Source organism: Balaenoptera physalus (assembly GCF_965194825.1).
Source record: "Balaenoptera physalus genome assembly, chromosome: 11".
In the NCBI taxonomy this organism is placed as follows: domain Eukaryota; kingdom Metazoa; phylum Chordata; class Mammalia; order Artiodactyla; family Balaenopteridae; genus Balaenoptera; species Balaenoptera physalus.
In genome coordinates this window covers 1362509-1384210 of record NC_138896.1, presented here as the reverse complement: position 1 = coordinate 1384210, position 21702 = coordinate 1362509, and the positions used below count along the sequence as shown (strand labels likewise).

The following is a 21702-nucleotide window of genomic DNA, read 5'->3' as shown; positions in this document are numbered from 1 at the left end:
TCTAGTTGCGGCGAGCAGGGGCTACTCTTCGTTGTGGTGCGCGGGCTTCTCATTGAGGTGGCTTCTCCTGTTGCAGAGCACAGGCTCTAGGCACAAGGGCTTCAGTAGTTGTGGCACGTGGGCTCAGTAGTTGTGGCTCGTGGGCTCTAGAGCGCAGGCTCAGTAGTTGTGGCGCACGGGCTTAGTTGCTCCGCGGCATGTGGGATCTTCCCGGGCCAGGGCTCGAACCTGTGTCCCCTGCATTGTCAGGCAGATTTTTAACCACTGTGCCACCAGGGAAGCCCAGGTCTCTTTCTTATTAGTATACATTTATATGGATATTCTATTTTCCTTGGTTAATGAGTTTACCTTGAAAAAGTAACCTACTATGAGGTTAAAAATGTTTATTAGTGCTTTGGGTGTGTAAGTAAGTCCACACGCCTGCCTCTGGCTGTTTATTCAGACGTTCAAAATCAGAGAATTAAGAGACTTAGTCATAAAAGAACTAAGAAATCTGAACTTTTCATTGAGGCTTAATTACAGGTACCATTAACATTGTAATGTAATAATTGTAATAATAGGTAACATTTATTGAGAACTTGCTAATCACATTACCTAGATTTTCTCAGTTAAACATCAAACCTACATGGTAAGTACTGTTATTATCCTTGTTTTACAAACAAGGACGTGATGATATTAATTCCGTCTGTGTCTGTAGTGATTCGTGGTCCGCAGCGCCCTGTCCTCTGCTTGGGTGTCCCTGTGACTTGGCCTGGCAGGTGTTCCTGTCCTGTGGTGTGCAGGGACTGTTACATGGTTTGTGTAGCAGAGCCAGTGACCAGCAGCCTTCGGTCGGTTCACTGGGCTGACTTTCCATTTCTCGGTCTTCTTCCTAGCTACGATCTTGTAGTGCAGGGCTCTTAGAGATCAAGTATCTATGTACATAATTATGGGAGTTCCATAATTGGAGTGTGCCGTAATAGCAAAACCACTCAGGTGATCTAGTCTGGGGAGGGACGCGTCCTGCATTGCGGGTGGGTTGGTGACAGCAGCACAGGCGGGAAAGTGAGGGACATGGCTCGGGTCAGGCCGCTGGCTGGACAAAGTGACTGCTAAGGCCTCAGCCCTCATGTGTCATGATTTGCTTATAGTTCTCTCCAAAAAACAGCAGTCTTGTGTGATAAGGAGTGAAAATGAAGAGAACAAATGGAGAAGAAAATCATTTTAAGCCTCTCCCAGGAATGAACAAAGCATATGGTGGCAGTAATAATGTTTAAAATGAATCTGAAAATGAAATTAAGGAAAGTTACAGTTATAATAACGTCAGAGGGAATAAAGTCCTTAGGAACAAATTTAACAAAAGCAGTGCAAAACGTATTGTCTAGAAACTACTGAGCACTGCTGAAAGCAGTTTGCGAAGACACAGAGCAATGGAAAGAGCCCGTGTGCTGATGAGCTGGAAGGCGAAGTGTTGCTGAGGTGGGCAGCGCTCCCCACACTGACCTACAGATTCAACACCATCCCTGCAAAATTCCGGGCTGCTTTTTTGCAGAAATTAACAAGCTGATGCTAAACTTCATATGGAAATTCAAGAGACTGAGGATAGCTAAAACAGTCTGAAGAAAGAACACAGTTGGAAGACTCACACTTCTTGATTTGAACCCTTACCAGAGACCTATAGTAATCAAGAAGGTGTGGTACTGTCCTAAACATAGGTGTTTCAGTCATTGGAATAGGACTGAAAGTCAGAAATAAACCCATGCGTCTATGGTTAATTGCTTTTCGACAAAAGGTATAAGGCAACTCAAATAGGAGAAAGAATAACCTTTTCAGCAAACACATAGTGCCAGGACAGCCCTATATCCACGTGCAAGTGAATGAAGTTGGGCCCTTTCATCTTAACCACACAAATTAACTAAAATTGGGTCAAATACCTACAGGTAAGAACAAAATCGATACAATTCATTAAAAAATACAGGAGAAACTCTTCAAGACCTTCCTTGGGCTAGGCGAAGCCCTTTTGGATATGACACCAAAAGCTCATACAACCAAAAAAAAAAAAAAATGCAAATTGAACTTCATAATAACTAAAAAAACCTTTTGTGTGTCAAAGGACACCATCAAGAAAATGAAAATATAACCTATACAATGAGAGAAAATGTTTGTAGATCATATATCTGATAAAGGACTTGGATCCACAATGTATGAAGAACTCTTACAATTCAGTATTAAGAAGACAAGTAACACACTTTAAAAATTGGACAAAGAATCCAAATAGACATCTCTCCAAAGAAGATATACCAGTGACCCATAAGTACATGAGGACGTAGAGGGTTGAAGTCATTAGTCATCAGAGAAATGCAAATCAGAACCACAATGAGATACCACTTGGTACCCGTCAGGATGACTGTCATCAAAAAGATGGAACCCTAGCGACTGTTGGGAAGGGTGTCGGCACGTGAGAGCCCAGTGCCCTGCTGGCGGGGCTGTCACCTGCTGCATCTGCTGTGAAGCGCAGTCTGGCAGTTTCTTAACAGGTTAATTGTAGAGCTGCCCTGTGACCCAGTGATTCCATCTGTGGGTGTCTACCCAAGAGAAATTGAAACATAATCCCCACACAGAAGCTTGTGCATCCGTGTTCACTGCAGCAATATTCACAATAGCCAAAAATGGAAACAACCCAAATGTCCATTTACTGATGAACGGATAAATGAAATGTGCTCTGTCCGCATAATGGGATAGTATTCAACCATAAAGAAGGAAGGAGGGATTGATTCATGTAACATAGATGAACCTGGAAAATGTTAGGCTAAGTGAAAGAGGCCAGTCACAAAAGACCACATATCATATGATTCCATGTATGTGAAGTGTTCAGAATAGGCAAATCTCTAGTGACGAAAAAATGAATGAGTGGCTGCCCAGGGCCAGGGGGCTGGGGGAAGATGGGGCGGGATGGCTAAAGGGTGCAGGTTTCTTTTGGGGGTGGTGAGAATGTCTAAAATTGATTGTTGGGCTGGCTGCACAGTCTGTGAATGTACTAGAAGCCATGGAATTGTACACTTTAAATGGATGAATTGTATGGTATGTGAATTACATCTCAAGCCACTATAAATAAAAAATTAAAATTAAGTTCTAAGAACTAGAAATTTCAAGTAACTGACTAGGTATGCAAGATCATTTTGGATCCCGAGAAGGAAGGCTCCATACCCACTAGCATGCCATTCCAAGTGCTGGCAGGTGAGAGCCTGGGCTTTGCAGCCACACAGACCGAATCGGACAACTGGCTTAGAAGGGCCAGTTTGCACAGCTTCTCTGAATCTCAGCTTCGTCATCTACAAAATGCGGGTAATAATTCTTAGCTCGTGGGTTGCTCATCAGAGGGGCGGAGTTGTGGTCGCTGCGGCATCGTGCACAGGGCCCTGACTCGTCTCGTCCCTGCAGACCTGCCATCTCACTTCTGGCAGCAGGGATTGCTTTGTCCATCTCCCCCTCTCTGGGCTACTTTAGCAGGGGGGCCTCCTCTTCACTCCCTGCTGCCCCTGCTCAGGGCTTGCTGCTTGGTGCTCACTCAGTGCTGGTTGAGGGAATAAACAGCAGGCCGGAGTAGAATGTTGGAACAACGTCAGTGCTCCCACTGCATCCCTAAGCATTACTTTACTGGTAGATAGAATAATCTGAGCTATTTGGTGTTGGGAGCTTCATCTGATGATTTGGCATCACACATTTATCTAGTAAATTTTGGCATGATGGTATAGTCCTGACATTAAAACACAAAGATAGGCATCAAGTCTAAATTTAATTATAAATTTAAATTATTAGAAAATAAAAAGTTGCTAGTTGGTAATAGATTGAGAAGGATTGTGCCTGATAAATACTTCATTTTCAAAGGCTCTTTTTTGAAGGAGCGCTTGTGTTTTATAAGCTGCCCTGCAAATTTGAAACTGGATTTCTTCAAGTACTCTATCAACTGCTAAGAGAAACTGAAAATTTGGATTTCCATGGAAGTCTTATCATCATTTTTAATGATAGGGCATTGAAATGTGTCTACTGAGTTTGTGTAGTAAGTGAGTCTAGTACGTGTTTGAACTTGTACGGGGCTATCTTCTTGCCAAAACTGAGAAAACCTATTTAGAAAAATTCCCCTTATCTCTGTGCCAGTTTCTCTAGAAGCCCAAGCTTTCTCATAACATTCACCTCCCTGTTTCTTATGAAAAAGAACAAAGCTAAAGTTATTGCTATGTGATAAATTATGATGGTAATGTGTCTAAACTGTTTGAAGCCATTATTGACTAGCTCATGTGCCTGTTAATTACCTTGAGATTTTGGCATTACCTGGTGCTTTGTGATAACCTTACCTAGATACAGGGGTATAGATAAACTTATCTCAGAAGTGCCTTTTAATTTTGTCCTTCTTGGTGATCTTTTAAAAGTGGACAGAAGCTTTCATTAAAGACCAGAGAACTTTAAAACAATTTCACTCCTTTAGTTTACGACACCTTTCATCCAATCATATCAAAATATTTATACAGAATTCAGGAATCCTATCCTGCAGCTGACACTTGGATGAAATTGGAAGGTGGCACTGTAGTGAGTACGGATAGTCTAGAAACTTACGACTTAGCACCGGTTGGCTGTGCAGGTTTCTAAATAAGGGTTATCACCACTTATGCATTTCTTCTTCGTTTTCTTTAGTTACACCCTGGGAGCTAAGTTGCTCTCCTCTCTCTCTCCCCGTGAACCCCAAAGTAGTTTTATTAATAGGAATATATGATGTTTATGTTCTTGAAAAAAATCAGGGTGGTCTGATTCTGGCATTTCCCTTCGTCCAACCCTGTTGAATTTTCTGTTTAAAAACTGGCATTCCGAGAGCTTTTCTCTGGCTGGGTGCCTGGATCGCATGTTACAGCAGCAAATGAAGAATGCCAAGACGTCCCCCAAAGACAAATGTTTGTTATGGCAGTGGAGCTGATGTGACACTCAGAGCGAGAGCTCCTTAGCTCGTCTGAATGACAGTTAATGGTCTTTTTCATTTTCTTTTCTTTTATTATTATTTTAAAGGGGGGAAAAGAAAGAAAGAAATGCCCAGAGGCTGAGATTGTGTTTGGTTCACCAAACTGTTAAATGTCAAATGCACTTGACTGATAATGCATCTTTTGTCTCTTTTAGGAGCTAATTTTGTTACTCGAAAAATTAGCCGGTCAGTAGCTAAGATTTACCTTGGACAACTGGAATGTTTCAGCTTGGGGAATCTGGACGCCAAACGAGATTGGGGCCACGCCAAGGACTACGTGGAGGTAGGAACCCTCGCGTTTTGGTCTTTAAGTACCTGTAGCCGCTGGCATCCGGATGCCAGGCCTCGGGGAGAGCTCTCCCGGAGGTGGCGGCAGGTGGCAGGGACGCTGGTGCTGATGCAGATGTGTTGAAGCTCACACTGTGGCCCCTCCCGGCTGCATGGTCAGCGGTGTGTGCGGGCCGTCGCGCACCCCCTGGAAGGGGGAACCTCTCACAACCCGTCTTTTGATCATTCAAAGTGAAGGTGCCGGTCAGTGGTCTGGATGATGGATACAAAGTAAATGGTGTTCTTTCCTTCCTAAAGCGTCTTCCTTGTGCCACTCCCTCATCCCTGCCCAAGACACGCGTAACTAACTGTGAGAGCATCTTGTTATAACAGAACTAGTCCTCAGACCTGCAAGAAATACTGCCTGATTTCAATTTGTATAATCTAAGACCTTCAGGTTTACATTATTGTACTAATCACTCCCAGAGTGCTGTTCTTACAGAGCGATTGGTTCAGACTCTGCTTATTACCTGTGCGCTTGGTAGCCCGTGACTCACACCCGTGATTGTGTCCATTCAATAAAGAGCAAAGAGAGAGATGCTAGTAATAACGCTACTGCAGAACAACGGGTGTAGTTAAAGGGAAATTCAAACTTTCAGTCTTGGGATTTATGTGCATATTAAGTTTTGGTTTGGGTTACATATGTTACATATATAAGTAGTATGATTTTTCTTTAAACAAATTATTACCTCTTACCTTTCCGGCATTAGTATGCTTTTAGATATCCGTGGTGATTCTGTGGGCAGACGTGAAGGAGCATGTTGGTGACATTGTGTTTGTCCCGGAGTCTGCTGGTCCTTGTTTAGGTGCTTACAGATTTCCTGTACTCGGGAGACTATTTCTGTCCTCAATGATGCCTCTCTGGGAAACCGGATCTGGTTTCCTAAGCAAACAAGCAGTTCACTTGCTAACCCAGAGGTCAGCTTCAGAGTGTTATTATTTTTGTGTGTAACAATTAAAAATGTTGCATACTTAAACACCTAATTCTGATTTATATTACAGACAAAAAGATTTCTGATTTTAAATTTTGAACAACGTAACATTTAGATCATTTAAATGTGTTCTAAACTGTAAATACAATGAAGCATTTTATGATAGTCGCCCTTGGATATATTTTAAGAACATTACGTTAAAAATATGTAAGACCATACTTTCAGAAGTAATAAGAAAGAGGGAGAAAGGAGATGTTAACAAGAGAAGCTGAAACTTTCTTTTGTCTAACCTGTATGGTCTTACCTTCTTAAAAATATGAGGCAAGCTTTGTAAAAATAAGTGCATTATTTTTTCAATAATATCATTTTGGTGTATAACCTTTTAGCTTCTGCATTTACTTAGAGCTACACAGAAGGCTCTGTAGGTATCCATCTTTATCCAAAGTCTTGTTCTTCAGTTTCGGGAACCAAATAGATCAAATTTCATTCTATTTTATTTTATATTTTTGCACTGGGGTACAAAAGAAGTTTGTTATTGGAACTCAGAAATAGATTTTGATAGTGTGAGAAACAGTATATCAAAATGTTAGTAATACTTATTTTTGGTTATGTTTATTTTCTTCTGTATACTTCGGTATTTTCCATATATTGAAATGAGTATGTATAAACTTTTTCAATCAGGGAAAAAGATAAATGACATTTTGAAAACAGGCCAGAAAAATTCAACAAAAAGGCATGAGACTGTTACATAAACACATAAGTAACAAGAAAACTTTTCGTGAGCTCAGTGGGTCTGCGGGAAGGACCGTGCTGTCACCTCATCCCCAAATGCCGAGGGTAGCACTGCTCCTGGGTGTCGTGCAACCCTGGCACAAAGGGCCCACATTTGTATTTGTTTAACAGGAAAGTATTTCAGAAACACTGTGGCTCAAAGACTTCAAAAAGGTATTCCCAAATGATGTCATTTTCAAGATTCCTTGCCGAGATGTGTCAGTACAGCAACCGCAGGAGCCAAGATATCCGGGAGAGTAAGACATGAGGGTTAAGAGGTTCTGGCTTTTCAGTAAGAGTGTCACATTTTCAGACTTCACAAACACACATACAAAGTTAAGTCATTCTCGTTGGCGTTCAACACCTGATTTGTTCCATAATACAGGTGGGTTTTGCATATTGAGGATTCCCTTGGCTCCGACAGTAACACATGTTGATGCTCTAAAAAGCATTTGCTCACTTATGGGTTCTGAAAGAAGTCGACATTTCATGATTTCTAAAAAAAGTGTCATCATTAAATAAGAATCCATAGTTCGCTATCTCCATTTTAAGAAATATTACCATCCTTTGCATTTCTAAATATATTAAAATGAGGTTACTTCACAGACTTATGAGTAAAAGTAGGTGTGGCCAAAATTAAAATCAACAAGGCTAAGAATGAAAAATGAGAAGCATTGTTTGTTTAAAACACATCTGCATCCTGGTGCTATAATCAGCTTTAGAGTAAAGAAGCCTTGGCCAGCACAGATCAAACAAGTCATAATAGCATCTCATTTACATACGCTTTAATTATATAATCCCTCTCATTTATACGTAAACATGTTGTATTCGTAAATCTTTAGATTAAGTGACTTATATGTTCTTATTTATGGATGAATTTTAATGATGAAGAGTAGAGAGCGTTTGCCAGACTGGGTGTAGGTGATCCCAGCTGGATCAGTGAGCCTCAGTCTTAACAAGGTTTTATACATCAATTTATCCATCTGTGAAAAGGACATAATAGCCATCCTGTTAAAAATCAGCATTAATGTGCTATACATCCCTGATGAGAATCTATCTCTTCCTTGTAAACATTTTTCCAGCAATTTATACAAAGCCATTTCCTGTTGCTGATTCAGATTCACTAACTTCTGTTCTTAGTCTTGTTTCCTAGATCAAAATGATTTAAAAATTATTTGAGTGGGTAAGAGGTATTTCAACTTGAAATGAAGAATATAAAAACTATATTAAATTATATGGTACTTTAGAATAAACAAGTCATGTGCAGTTACATCTTTTATGTTATTTTATTAGAAACATTGTTAAAGATGCAGAATTGTTGGATGAATTTTACAGTGAACAGCCATATACCTACCACCCAGCTGCTGTAATTAACATCTGCAGTTATTGCTGTGTTTTGAGAAAAAAATGACTATTTAAAAATTGCTGTAGCGCTAATGGCTCGGAGCTATAAATACACAATTTAACAAACACAGGTTTTCAAAAATATGCATTTCTTATGGGATAAGGTCAGTTGACAATTCAAACTTCTAAAATATCTTCATCTTCTTAAATATTTCTGTGCCCCGACCGCAACCTGTTCTCACGCCTGACTCCCGTCATGAACTCGGCATGAACTCGGAGCATCGGCTCGTGTTCATGAGAGCACGCGGTGCTGTGTGCCACGTCCGGGTGAGCTCAGGCAGCCGGTATTGCAGCAACACTGCAGCAGCATTGCACCGGCAGTGTACCAGCAGTGCAGCGGCAGTGCAGCAGCAGTGCAGCAACACTGCAGCAGCATTGCACTGGCAGTGTACCAGCAGTGCAGCAGCATTGCACCAGCATTGCACCGGCAGTGTACCGGCAGTGCAGCAGCATTGCACCGGCAGTGTACCAGCAGTGCAGCAGCAGTGCAGCAGCATTGCACCAGCAGTGCACCGGCAGTGTACCAGCAGTGCAGCGGCAGTGCAGCAGCATTGCACCGGCAGTGCAGCAGCAGTGCCTGGAACATTATTCCTTCAGCACCTCTGTGGACTGTCTCCCATGGCCGTGGTTCTAGTTGCTACAAATGACCCTGCCCAAAGCCAAACCCTCCTGACAAGACAATGCTATATTGCATAAAGGTCAGCAGATTTCTTTACTGTAAGACCACCTTCTCAGAACTTAGCATATGTGAGCCTGCACTAGGCCTGCTGGGAGTAGTAGAGGGTTTTCCAAACACATCTTACCTTGCCCCCTTTCTAGTGAAAAGTGGGCATTAACGTCTAGCAGTGCGGAGTTGGGAAATGGTTCCCTGAGCTTAAAATGAACAGTAGCCGTTTGGCTAACGAGGTCCCACTGTGGTTGCACCTTGATAGAATTAGCCAGAAAAGATAGAGAGATAAGTTATTGTTAAGGGCTAGGCCACAAGAGTCTTTAAGCTTTTCCACCTACAGGATGGTCCTTTGCTCTTGGGATACGCAGGTAATCAAGAGACCCGAGTCTGAGCTCTTTCCAGGACTCTGCAAAGAGCCATTTAAACATATCGTGAGGTTCTACTGACCACGGCTGACAGGACAGATGCTCCTGAAGGGAAACCTGGCCTACAGGCAATCCGGGGACTTTCACATTATTAGGGGAGAAGTTTTGAGATTCATCTGAATTTTAATATATTCCTTTAATTTTTTCTTTTTGGTCAGGGAGCCCAGATTAGTAATAAAAAGCTACTTTCAGAAATAAAAATAAGAAAAATTGCCAAATGTTAGGCACGTGTTACATGCCAGAAACTTCATATCCATCGTTTTCTATAATGTGCACAACCCTCCAGACAGGGTGAGTCCGTCCTCCTCTTACAGACGAGGGATCTGAGGGGACGTGATTGCTCAAAGCCGAGGTGACCACGGAGGTGAAGGCCGCCTGGTCCCCAGCCCAGGCCTGATGCTTGAGCCACACCCCTGCCTTAGGCTGAAGTGAGGGCAACAGTGGGATCCGGGTGACTTTCCGTTTCCCAGAGAGACAGAAAATTACCTTCTGTCCTTTTCTCTTTCTGCCACTTGTGGTCCCAGGGGAGGAAGAGTATCTGGCAGTTAAGAGCCGCTGAGCTGGCTGTCGGGTCTCCCTGAACCCCTCCCACCGGCTGGATGAGGCCCGGATGCACAGGGTGTGTTTGGGGAAATGAGCTGGGAACCGCCCACCCTCCCTGTTCCTTGGCCGCCAAGTGAGTTGACCTTCAGGACAGCTTTGGTCTCAGCAGGTGACAGAGACCTGGGGGGAGCAGGGAGCCTGGTGACGGAGCTGGGGAGGTGACTGCTGTGTCTCAGGCCCCCTCTCCTCTTTGTCCAGGCTGCTGCTGGCATTTTGCACCTGGCGCTAATTCACACAGATCTGGAAGGAAAGGATGCATTTAAACTTCCTGAGATTTCACTTAAGGGAAAGCTTGCTTGTTGGGACATCACTTCTTCACACTCAGGAGAGGAGTTTGATTTCCTGCTGGGTTTGCGTCTCTAAGAGTCAACGGTACCTGACCCCGTTCTCCAGTCAGACCGCACCCAGCAGACGTGCAGGAAGTCGTAGTTGCCATATTTCCATGGCCAGGTCTTCACGGGTTGGGGATGACACCACAGGAGCGGCCATGGCCCACACCCTATAAACTGCAGGCCCTGTTTACTTCGTTGTGTTAACGAATGAAGCTTCTAGGATGGATGTTCCTCAAGTGTTCATCCACAGATAAGTTAGAAACATGGAGGTGGGTACCTTGTGAGATCAGATTTTCAGTTGTGTTTTAAAAAGGCAGAATTGAGCATCTGACTTTAAATTAGAAAAGTGGTTCTTGGCAATGTGTGTGTGTGTGTGTCTGTGTGGAGAGAGGAAGAAGCGAGTGCAGGCTGGTGGGCTGCCCTCTCCGCAGATGCAGCGCCTGGTGTGTACACGCCACTCACCTTTTCAGGGGCAGCAGTTAGCCGCACTGAGCAGCAGCCTGGGCCCCCCCCGCCGCTCACCCCCCCTCCCCGATGCTGTGTCTGCATACCCTGCGGGCCACCAAACCACTCGCACCCAAGAAAGTCATGGGTCAGTTCCTGAACATAACCGTGTAAATGGTGGGACTCATTCACTCTTGTCTCAAGTGTCTGGCAAGGGTCCCTCGGCTGCCGTCCCCTCCTCGCTGGCCGGCCCTGTCCTTTGTCTGCCCCTCCGCCCTCCCTCCTGTCCCTGCTGGCGCCCACTTCCTGTCTGCTTCCTCCCACAGTGAAAACTGGCTCTTTAATTGCAGTGACAAGACTCCTCATGTGATATGGATGTAATTGCCTCTCAGAAAGTATGACGTCACCTACGCTTAGTGATGATTTGCAGAAGGCAATGCTCTGGGCTCTTGTTTGGAATAGATATTGTGCAGGAATGAAGTGTTTGACACCTTGACTTGCTAGTTAAGTAGCTTCAAAATAGGGTATTGACTTTGTTCCATGTTCTTGATGCCTTATTGTAAAGAATCTTCAAAAGCCACCATCTCTTGGGACCAAATTTCCAAAGGGTTTTCCCATGTAGCCTTTCGAGTCGTTCTAGAGGCCGTGGTTGTATTCTGCCTGCAATCTCAATATGCCCGAGTGGATGAACCTGGCGGACTGTTGAGTGAAGATCCCCTCTCATTTTAGCAAAGAAGATCATGGATGGGGCTTTCACGAAGCCCAAATAATTCACAAGTGAAGTTTTACAGAAGCAGAATTATCTGAAGGCAAAACTGAGAAACCATCTGTGAAACGGTCTGAGCTGTTGACTGAAGCCTCATTTGGAAATTATTAGTAAAGATCCTAAAGAAAGAGACGAAATTACTCTGCAGTCCCCCGCTATCTGTGAGTTACGTAAAATATTTGAGATCACTTTTGCTATATTTTCTCGTATTCTAAAGAAAATGGTCGAGCTTAAATCATTGTTCATTACTTCCTGTAGAATCTAAGATCTGAAATCTCGGAGAATAAAATCACTCCTCCACAAACATAGGAAAGGATGTGGTTGGTTATCTTGTGTCTGTCCCTCTCAGCTGCTTGAAGGCACGGACTGGATTTTGTTCCTCTTTTAACTGTGCCTCGCAACCTGCCTCGTACAGAACAGATGCCCCATAAATACTTGAAATGAATGGAATCTCCCTATCTGATCAGCTCTTTATAAAATTTATAAAAACGAATTTATAGAAAATATGAGATGTGCTTTATTCCCCTTACTATTAACATATTGTTTCCTATACTTAGCATAAGACATTTTCCACTCTTGAGCAAATGTGAATATGCTCTTACCACATTTAGGTTTTAGTTATGATGAATTTACTTGATTCCAGCAAAATGTGTTCAAGCAGTTTTCTCTCTTGTTGCATGCTGCCGTGAAGGAACACTGAGCAGTGCTCATACGTTCTCATTCTGTGGTAAGTTTCCTGATGATCTCTAGATTCTACTATTATTAGACTTTATTCCTATTTTTATTTTTATTTATTTTTATTCCTGTTTTTAAAAGAAGGATATTTGAGCAGATGGAAAACATAGAAAGAAAGAATGATACATTGGCCCTGATTGACAAGACGAAATTTAGAAATCGCAGAAGTAGCATTAGTTTACAAGGTCAAGTGCCCTTTGTGTGACTGATAATGTTGACATCTGCTCCTTCAGAAACCTCTTTATTTGTGAGACCCTCACTGTGTTTCCTCTCAGTTTTCAAGAGTGTCATTTGATGCAGGATTCTTCTTGATAGAGCAAGATTTCCATCACAGATTCCCTTGTTTTGGAAACTTTCTCTCTCCATTCCTTCCCCTCCCCCGACCCCCAGACACACACACACACACACACACACACACACACACACACACACACACACTCATAGCAGCTCACTTTCTAACGATCCATCTTTGTTTTTAAATACGTGTAAAAGTTGACTTAAAGATTCGTAGGCAGAGTTTTTTGATAGTAGCTGTGGGAGATCTCTGTGAAGGAAGGAGGATGGTCCTGCAGGAGCTTTATGTTCTCCGAGTGCCACGTCCTTTCCTCCCCATGTTCAGAGCACGGATGCAGGTGTCCGGGTCTGCCCTCGGCTGCTGGCTCACCTGTGGGTGGAGGTTGGCAGCCCCGCTGCCGGGTGAGGGTTGCCTGGGCGGAGCCTGGGAGGCAGGTTGCATTCCTGGCAGGCCCACGCAGTCCCCACGCTCCCCCCGGGCGTGGCAGCGGCACCTCCGTCCTGCTCACCTGCGCAGGGGCAGAGATCAGAATCCCGGGCTTCATGGTTTCATATGCTTTTTCTTATAGTGCCTCCTTTGGGTCCAGAATTACTTGCTGATTTTCACTGGATCTTAAATTTCAAGTTTGAAAACAAAATACAAAGCGCTTTCACTGGACCTTTTTTTTTTTAAAGCCCTGACGGTTATCCTCTTGTGTTTGTGTAGTGCTTTATCATTTACATCTTTGGATTTGATTCTCCTGACAGATGTCAGACCACGGTTAGGAGGGCAGGAATTATTATTTGCATTTTTTACAGGAAAAAGGCTGGCTTTGAAGGGAGGTGCCCTGGACTGCAGGCCTGGCCTTCCAACGGCAGGTTCCAGCCGGGCCCCTGACTGTGATCCGCACTGCGTTTCAGGGTTGGTTCTTGGTACATTTAGTCCTTCTTGTGAGATGTGACGGCTATTGTTTTCACTGGCCTCCAGCGTTGACCCTCACCAGGAATTAGGGATAAACCAGCATTTGTGCCGCTGGCTTTAGGGCCTCCCCTGCCCTGTGAGATGGAGCCCAGGCCCGAGGAACTGGGTTGGGAAGAAGCTGCAACATGTGAGGAGCCAGAGCTAAAAGGCTAGCTCCACGTTCTGAGCACAGACTTCCGCTGCAGTGAGTATTAGTTTAATAGTTGTACAATCATGTAATTTGGAGAAGGTATCAACTCTGTACAGGAAATACAGGTTTAACAGAAATCATTTCATTTGATCCTTATCTTCAAAAAACCTGAAGTGAGAAGTTCGAAGAAAGGACCTAGGTGGCTTGAATTCCACCGCCTGCTGTCAGCGGCGGCTGAAAGCCTCATTGTCGTGAACTGTCTGCCTGAGGCTCTGGGAAACCAAAGCATCAGCAAATGGCTGAGCCAAGTGAGTCACCTGCTAAAATGAGCCCTAACGAGGTCCCGGTGTGGGACCTCGGGAGGCTCGTGGGCTCGAACAGGCTGCGGAGGCTTAGGTGACATTCCCGTGGGGTCTTTCCTGGCTTGCAGGGCGCTGGCCCTCCCCTCCTTCCCTCCCTCCTCCCCTGGGCCCCACCCCTCCCTCTCTCTCAGGTGGGGGGATCTAAACCCCCGCCGAGAGCGTCTCTGATGGGTCACCAGCAACCGGAGTGGGAAGCCCTGGCTCTGCGCCCCAAGGCCTCTTGCAGCAGCGGGAGCCTCCAGGGTCCCGGCCCGCGCTTGACCGCGCTGGGCACGCGTGAACCGCCTTCTCCCGCCAAGAGGTGGCTGCCGGCCCCCCCTCCTTCCTGCAGTAGCTAAAGCCTCCTGATCTGATCGGGAAGGGCTGCCGTCTGCGGAAACCATGATAATCACGTGAGCTCGCGTTCAGCATGTGAAAGGACGGTGTCTGCAGCTCATTTCCCATCTCCGTAGTGGGTTGGAGGAGCGGCCAGCCTGTGTGGGAATAACTGGGAAACCATAATCTCCAGGACGGCCCTTTATTTTTAACCTGCTCTACGTGTCAGTTGTTGTTGTTTTAAAGAAAAGACCTTTCTCTGAATCTGAAATGCCATTCATTCAAATATACGTTTAGCCTTTACTTCCAAGTTTAAGACCTTACTGAGTACTGAATGTATAAACTACTTGACACTTTTTACAAGCTGACTTTCACAGCAGTCTCGTGAGATAGATGCTATTATCCTTCTTCCTCCAAAATAAGACTTGGAGAGAGAATAGCTCAGTTTGTCCCTGACCAGCACCCGAGGGCTGAGAGCCTGCCTTGTGCCGGCGCGTGGACGGGCTCCCACTGCGGCTCTGCACCCGGCCGGCCGTCTCTGAAACGCAGAGACCATCGTCCTTCTCCTTACGGCCAGCAGCAGCGTCTGCACTGCGGAGCCAAGGCTGGTGACCGGAGGGTGGCACTCGAGGTCCTGTCCCGCCTGAGGCGGCCGCGCCCGCTCCCGTCGGGTCGGGGGCTGAACCTCCCCCGGCCCCCGCAGGGGCCTTCCCCGCGCTGGCTGGGCCGCCTTCACGCGCGCATGCGCACGTACACGCACGCACACGCACGCACACGCACGCACCCTCCACGTCTGGCGTCCATGCTCACCCTTGCTTGCGGCCCGCGGAGCCTTCAGAGCGCCTGAAACAGGGGCACCGACAGGGGGTGGACTCGGACCGGAGCAGCCTCGTTGGTCCCTTTAGTTTAAACAGAAGGAACTGATGCAGCCCCTTCGTGTGGCAGGTGAAGCCCTTCGTTCCTCAGAGACGCTCACTGACTTGAGACGAAACAGTTCAGTCTCAGCACGGCTCCAGGCCCCCGCGGTCTTTCCGCTGTGGCTTCCAGCGGGTCACGTAGCCGACGAGCGTGCTGCGTGACGCCTCAGCCGGCCACGCGGAGACGGTCACCCGGTGCTTGCCCGTCACTTAGGAGCCACGCTCACCGCAAGTGACGGGCGCCCGCGGGGGCTCCTCTCTCCTCACGGCCGGGAGTCCACGCTGCGGCCCCTGCGTCTCCCGTGACCCACGGCGGCGGCAGCAGTGAGCGCCCCCGTGGCCTGGGCCCTCGCTGGGGAGAAGAGAAGGCCGCGGACCTCTGGTAAGCCCGGCCTGCGGCCGCTCTGCTCTGCACGGGAGGGGGCTCGGAGGGCCAGGGTTTCCCTCCCAGAGACTCTCTGGTCGAAGATGGGAAGGGACGCGGCAGGAGGTATCTGCCCGCCCCACGTGGCGTCGCAGGGGGCCTGGCTCTGCCCTGGCCCCGGGCACGAGGCTCTCGGCCCGCCCGGCCCCTGGCCCGCGTCGGGCGCGGTCTCACCCCCTCCCAGGACCCCTGTCCGGTGCCGCCCCACGTGGGCTTCGTGTGGTCGTGACCGTGGTGTAAAGTGCACAGCGAGCAGCCGGGGTGCAGAGCGTGTGTAGCCCCTTCAGCCTGGACTTTACAGGCTCCCCATTGCGTGTTATGGTAACTCGTGGGCGCTGCGATTGGCTTCTCGCCCTGTAGCCCTGCCTGTGAAGGGCTGCTGGCGGCTCGCGGCCGTCAGGCGACCGTGCGGCTCTCGGTCTGCGCCTCCTGTGTCGTTTCCCCCTCTCGTGCTCCCTGCCACCCCGTGTTGGTGTCGCTGGGACACCATGCGGAGCCGTGCTTGTCGTACTCACGTGAATCTCCTGTGGGCTCTCCGTCGTGCGGTACCTACACTTCTGTGCTCGCCCGTCCCTGCTTCTCCGGTTTTTATAAAGAAGCGGGGCGTCCGTCAGCGGAACCACCTGGCCGGGGCTCCTGTCCCCGAGCAGCCGCGTGCGCGCTGTAGCCCGCCGGCCCTGCGGTTTCTGGGCGCTGCTGCTACCCCGGTGGCCTCAGAACTCCGCTGGGGCGATGGGGAAGTTGCACTAGAGGCTGCTTTCAAGTCGAAAGTTTCCAAGGTGAAAAAAGGCGTATTATTGTCAGTTTTGACATAGTAGTAGTATTTTTTTCTGTAACTGAAATATAGTCTTTTAAAAAGAATTACACCATTTTGTTCTTTGAGGAGGAAAACTTGCTTCTAAAATTTCTTGTAGGTAGTGGGCCACCAAGTTTGCATGCCAGCCACCTGAGGTGACTGTGAATGGAATCGACATGTTTACAGCAATACAAGTTTTCTTAAATTAGGGTCAGCTAACAATAGTTATTTTTTCATTGAGATCTAGTTGGTGTATAACGTTACTTTAGTTTCAGATGTACAGCATAATGATTTGATATTTGTATATACTGCAGAATGATCACCACGATAAGTCTAGGTAACACCTGTCACCTTGTATAGTTACAATTTTTTTTCTTATGATGAGAACTTTTAAGCTCTACTCTTAACAGCTTTCAAGTATGCAACACATGCCGTTAACTGTAGTCACCCTGCGGTGCGTCACATCCCCGGGATTCCTGTGTCTTACAACTGGACGGTTGTACCTTTGACCCCCTTCACCCCCTTGGCTCGCCTTTTACTCCCACTCCTCCCCGACGCCGGCAACCGCCAACCTGTGCTCTGTATTGGTGAGCTCCGTTTTCTGCCTGCTGTATTTCTTAGGTTTCTCACATGAGAGTGAGGTCAGACAGTATTTGTCTTTCTTTGTCTGATTTATTCACTTAGGATAATGCCCTCCAAGTCCATCCACGTCGCTGCGAATGGAAAGATTTCCTTCCTTTTGTGGCTGAAAAATATTCCGTTTTTTGTTCATATCTATATATGAACTAGAGTATATATATTAACCAGTTTTCTAAAAGGATTGTATAGCAACAATAATCAAATGAACAATAAATAATAACAGTAAGTTTTATAACTGAAGGAGTCTCTCTACTCAGTTCCTATTTTGTGTGACAGGAGAGAAGGTAAATCTGCTTCTAAAAGGTGATTTCTTTCAGTGCAGGCAGAGATCACCTGGCATCGAATGTATTTCCACAGGTGAATGTGCATATGGAGGTGAAATTCTGTATTATTTTGTTGTAGCATTCCTATATTTTGAAAATGTTCTGACCAAATGTGCACTTACTTTTCATTTTTGAAAGGCTACTTTTTAATATAACATCATTGTTTTTAGAAACAAATCAAAAGGTTTTGTTCATCCCTCCCTCTGCCCCCCTCCCACCCCGGCCAAAATCACAGTGCAGCTCAGATACACAAGCTGTGGAGAGAGGAAGACCCTCAGGGCATCTTTTTCTCTTTCTCTGTAGGTATCATGTTTATTAACGGGTGGGCAGTACTTTTCACAAATTTTACTGCATAAGATAAATTTAAAGTGCTTAACATAACGCCCAGCATGTGGAAAGGACTCAACTTTACGTTACTTCTTTTTAGTGGTTAGGAATGATAAACACTAGAAGAATAGGACTATGCAATCTCTGATCCTTCCCCTCAGTTTAAACCATGTAGCCTCAGACTTCGGACTTTTTAGGAAGGGTTTGGAGACGTTGAAGGAAACTCCGCCCAGGGAGTTCGTTGTTTGTGGTGTTTGCCCCAGACCTCGCTGAGCCTGAATGCGGCCGCTTGAAGGGGCACACAGGTGGAGGGAATGCTCATTTTTAATTTCAAGAGGAGGAGAAAAGTTAAAAATTGAGGCCGATAAAAGTTAATGAGGAACAGTTAAATCTTTTAATGGGTCACTTTATGTTGCGAGTCAGAGTGGTCACTGCTGTTACTGTACACGTGCGGCATCGTCCTTCCTCTGCGGTAACTCTGTTCCCTGGAGAATGAGCCAGTGGGACGGGGAAGGCGTGTCCCTCTCCTGACCGTGGCTTGTTCTTTTGACGAGCTCCACGGTTTTTTTTAAAATGGCGGCAAGAAGAGGCACAAGGAAATGAAAATACAAAGGTTTGGGTTTTTTTTTTTTTTTTGGCATTTTCCCTTATTTGACAGATGACTGAATAAAACAGTTAGCAGCAGGAGAGAGCATTTCTGTCTCTTTGTGCTTAAAATTTTATTTGGGGATGGGAAACATGCCCCAAACCCAGAGGGTACACTTAACATGCCAGTTTTCATTTGAGAAGAATGACTTTTCCGCGGCCGGTGTTTGGGGATGCAGCCTCACTCCACATACAGCGTTAATGGTCCAGAGACAGAGCAGCTGAACTTTCTGATGGGCCTTCCTTGGGAGACATTAGCATGTCCCTGGAGACGGCTTCCCAGCTCTGGTTAGACGAATCTGTATGTAGGGAAAGCTTATGACTTTTAGAAACGTTACTCTTGGATGGCCCGTCTATTACCCAGATCAAACATGTGATGTGCACTGCTGTTTTCTCTGTGTTAGACATGAACTAGACCTTCACTGTACCCGCCTGCAGAGCCCAGGCTCTGGGAACACATCGTGCACTGGGCCACCTTGAAGGAGGTGCTTCTGTCACTGGGATGAGTAAATAAGGCAGAGCGTCTTCACACAGGGATCAGTCACCACGACGGTCATAAATGTGGAACAATTCTAGGTACTGGTTCATGTAGTGAGCTTTTTTGTGGTGAAATTAATCAGTTGCCCTTTCTCCGGAGTTATCAGTGGTTTTTCTTAAAAGCACAGTACCAATTTTTCCATAGCAATTTTTTTAAAGCTAAAACTCAATTATTCAGAGAAATATTCTATCATATTTCCTAGAGGGCAGTAACCTCATGAGCTGTTTTATTAAAGTAAAAGAGGTGCGTGTGGAACTTATCTCTAAATGGAGCGTGAAATCTTGTGGGTCTCTACCTAGCGTTTTCTCGGCCTGTGTGGCCTGACTCAGAAGGGTCGTGTGCTGTCGAGAGCGACCCCGCCGCCCGGTCTTGGGTCCTCAGCCTGTGCTGCTACCTCGAACTGTGGAGCCTCAAACACTCACTCTGTCACTCCGAGTCTCGCCTTTCTCATCTTCACAGTGAGGGGCTAGAGCCGTATGCGCTGTAAGGTTCAGAATCCGAGAATAAGATTCCAGCTTGATAAACACTTTTTCTATAAAAGTCTAATTACCATCTAGTATAAAATTTATATTGTTTTTAATGGTGCAGAGTATGCTTTGGTGTTTTGACATTGTGAAATCCCTAAATGAAACAAATAATTTATACAGCCCAATGTCATCTTTTTTTTTTTTTTCAATTTTCATGAGTTATTCTAGACTAATTTAAGCTAACATTTATTTCTTTTTCCTTACCAGGATAACAGATGATATAGAACATGACCATCCAATAGAAATAATTGGATAATAATAATAATTCAAGCCACACATGCAAACCACTTAATTTTATATAATTTAAAATTTTCTTGTAGCCACATTTGAGAAAGTAAAAAGAAACAGGTGAAATTAATTTTAATATTTTATCTAACCCATTATATCCAAAATACCATTTAAGTGTGTTAAAAATACACAATGTTATCAAGACATTTTACACTGTTTATTTTCTTCTGTACTGAGTCTTCACAACCCGGTATATATTTTACACTTTACAGATTGGCCACATTCAGGTCACACCTCGAGCTAACCCCGCCGTAGTGAGCACTGAACCGGGACTCTGTAGGTTTGTGGATTTAGATTCTGCCTTCTCACGCACAGAGCTTCATATTTTAACACCAGCTCTTACGTGTATGGAATCCTAAAGGAGGGCATCCGTGAAAAAAGGAAACCTGGGTGCTCGTATAAGGCCGTCGTTTGGGGTGAGCAGTTTGTACTTTTTCTCTGTAGTAATCGTGTGACTTGACAGTCGGTGGCCTGTCCTTGTCCCACCGAGGAGCAGATGGGGCCACGGCCAGGCTGTCCCTGCTGCTAAAGGGGGCAGGCACAGGACTCTCTTCCCAGTCTTTTCCCAGCACCGGCAAGGCCACAGGTGCACGACTTCAACCTTCTTGGGGACAGCAGCCACACAAGAATCGCCGTGACACCGAGGGCACCAGTAACAAGGAAGGCAGCTCAAGCCTTAGAGCAGATCCATTTGCAATCCAGAGAATCCCGGAGTTTTTTACCTAAAGGACCTGAGAAAGAATGTAGTTGTTGACACAGGATTAACTGTAAGAACGGAGTATATATCTTTGGGTCTTTGATTTAGGCCAGACAGATACATTGTGACTCTGTTCTTTCAGACAGGTAATTCAGAGGGAGGCGGAATCCCACTTGTCAAGTGGAATTCTGGGCTAACTTAATTTACTTTACAAGTGCTTTAACTTCAGAGTAAGAATCCATTTAACGTTGGAGAACGTTTTAGCTGCACCTTTCTGTATGGTTTTGAAGACTGCCAAGCTTTGCTAGTTACAAGCTCCAAACGTCTGTTTAAAGGGAACGTCGTAAGCTCATGGTGTACTCTCTTTCTTCTTAGGGGCAGCAGTACACATAAATTAAGCACTTGTAACTTTACTGGTGTGACTGACATCCTAGGTTTTCAGTGACTCCATGTCATTCTTTCCATGTACACAGCATCTTTTTTGGTAAGGATCGCAAACCATTTTTTGGAAGAAGTTGGTACAGTTTTGTGGATGTTTTAATTGTGGATGTTTTAATTCCCCTGGGGCGAAAATGGCTTGCCTTTAGGGTCAGCCAGGAGTCTGGGGGCAAATCTGGGATTTTAACCCAGGACTCCTGATTCTTGGATTTCCGCTCTCAATTTTAGTTATTTAAAAATATGAAGAGACAGGATACTGCAGCTCATTCCAATACACGCCCAACCATGTGTGAGCAAATAGCCACCGCAAAGCCCCCCTTCTCCGTCCCCCGCCTGCAGCCTCAGAACCGAGGGGCAGACACGTCATGCTTTGCCAGGTGCTTATGGGAGGGTCAGAGTGATGACCAGGAGCACCGGGTCAGAAAGCAGGAGATGCGGCTGAACCGAAGGTTTACCTTCCAGGACCCTTGCTGCTTTCTGGGTAGTTGTGTCAGCTGGGTGATGACATCAGAATGACACAGTCTTTACTGAAGTTTATGTCATAACTCAAATTATATGTATCTCACAGAAAACTTTTCATTCCAATAAATATTTTTTACCAAAAGAAAATCAGAACAAAACTGGTCAACTCATCAACTACTTGGCAAAGAGAAACCTTAGGTGAAACTTGTAAGTGAAAAAT

At 45.7% G+C, this 21702-nt stretch overlaps 1 protein-coding gene across 4 annotated transcripts in view; it reads left to right on the top strand.

The window, feature by feature from the left end:
• GMDS (GDP-mannose 4,6-dehydratase) overlaps window positions 1-21702 on the top strand; it is a 484495-nt gene that overhangs the window by 230051 nt on the left and 232742 nt on the right. For all 4 annotated transcript variants that reach the window (XM_082414754.1, XM_082414753.1, XM_082414756.1 and 1 more), the window contains one exon: window positions 5146-5273. In XM_082414754.1, the coding sequence (XP_082270880.1) occupies window positions 5146-5273 (128 nt within the window). The remainder of the gene's footprint in view (window positions 1-5145; window positions 5274-21702) is intronic.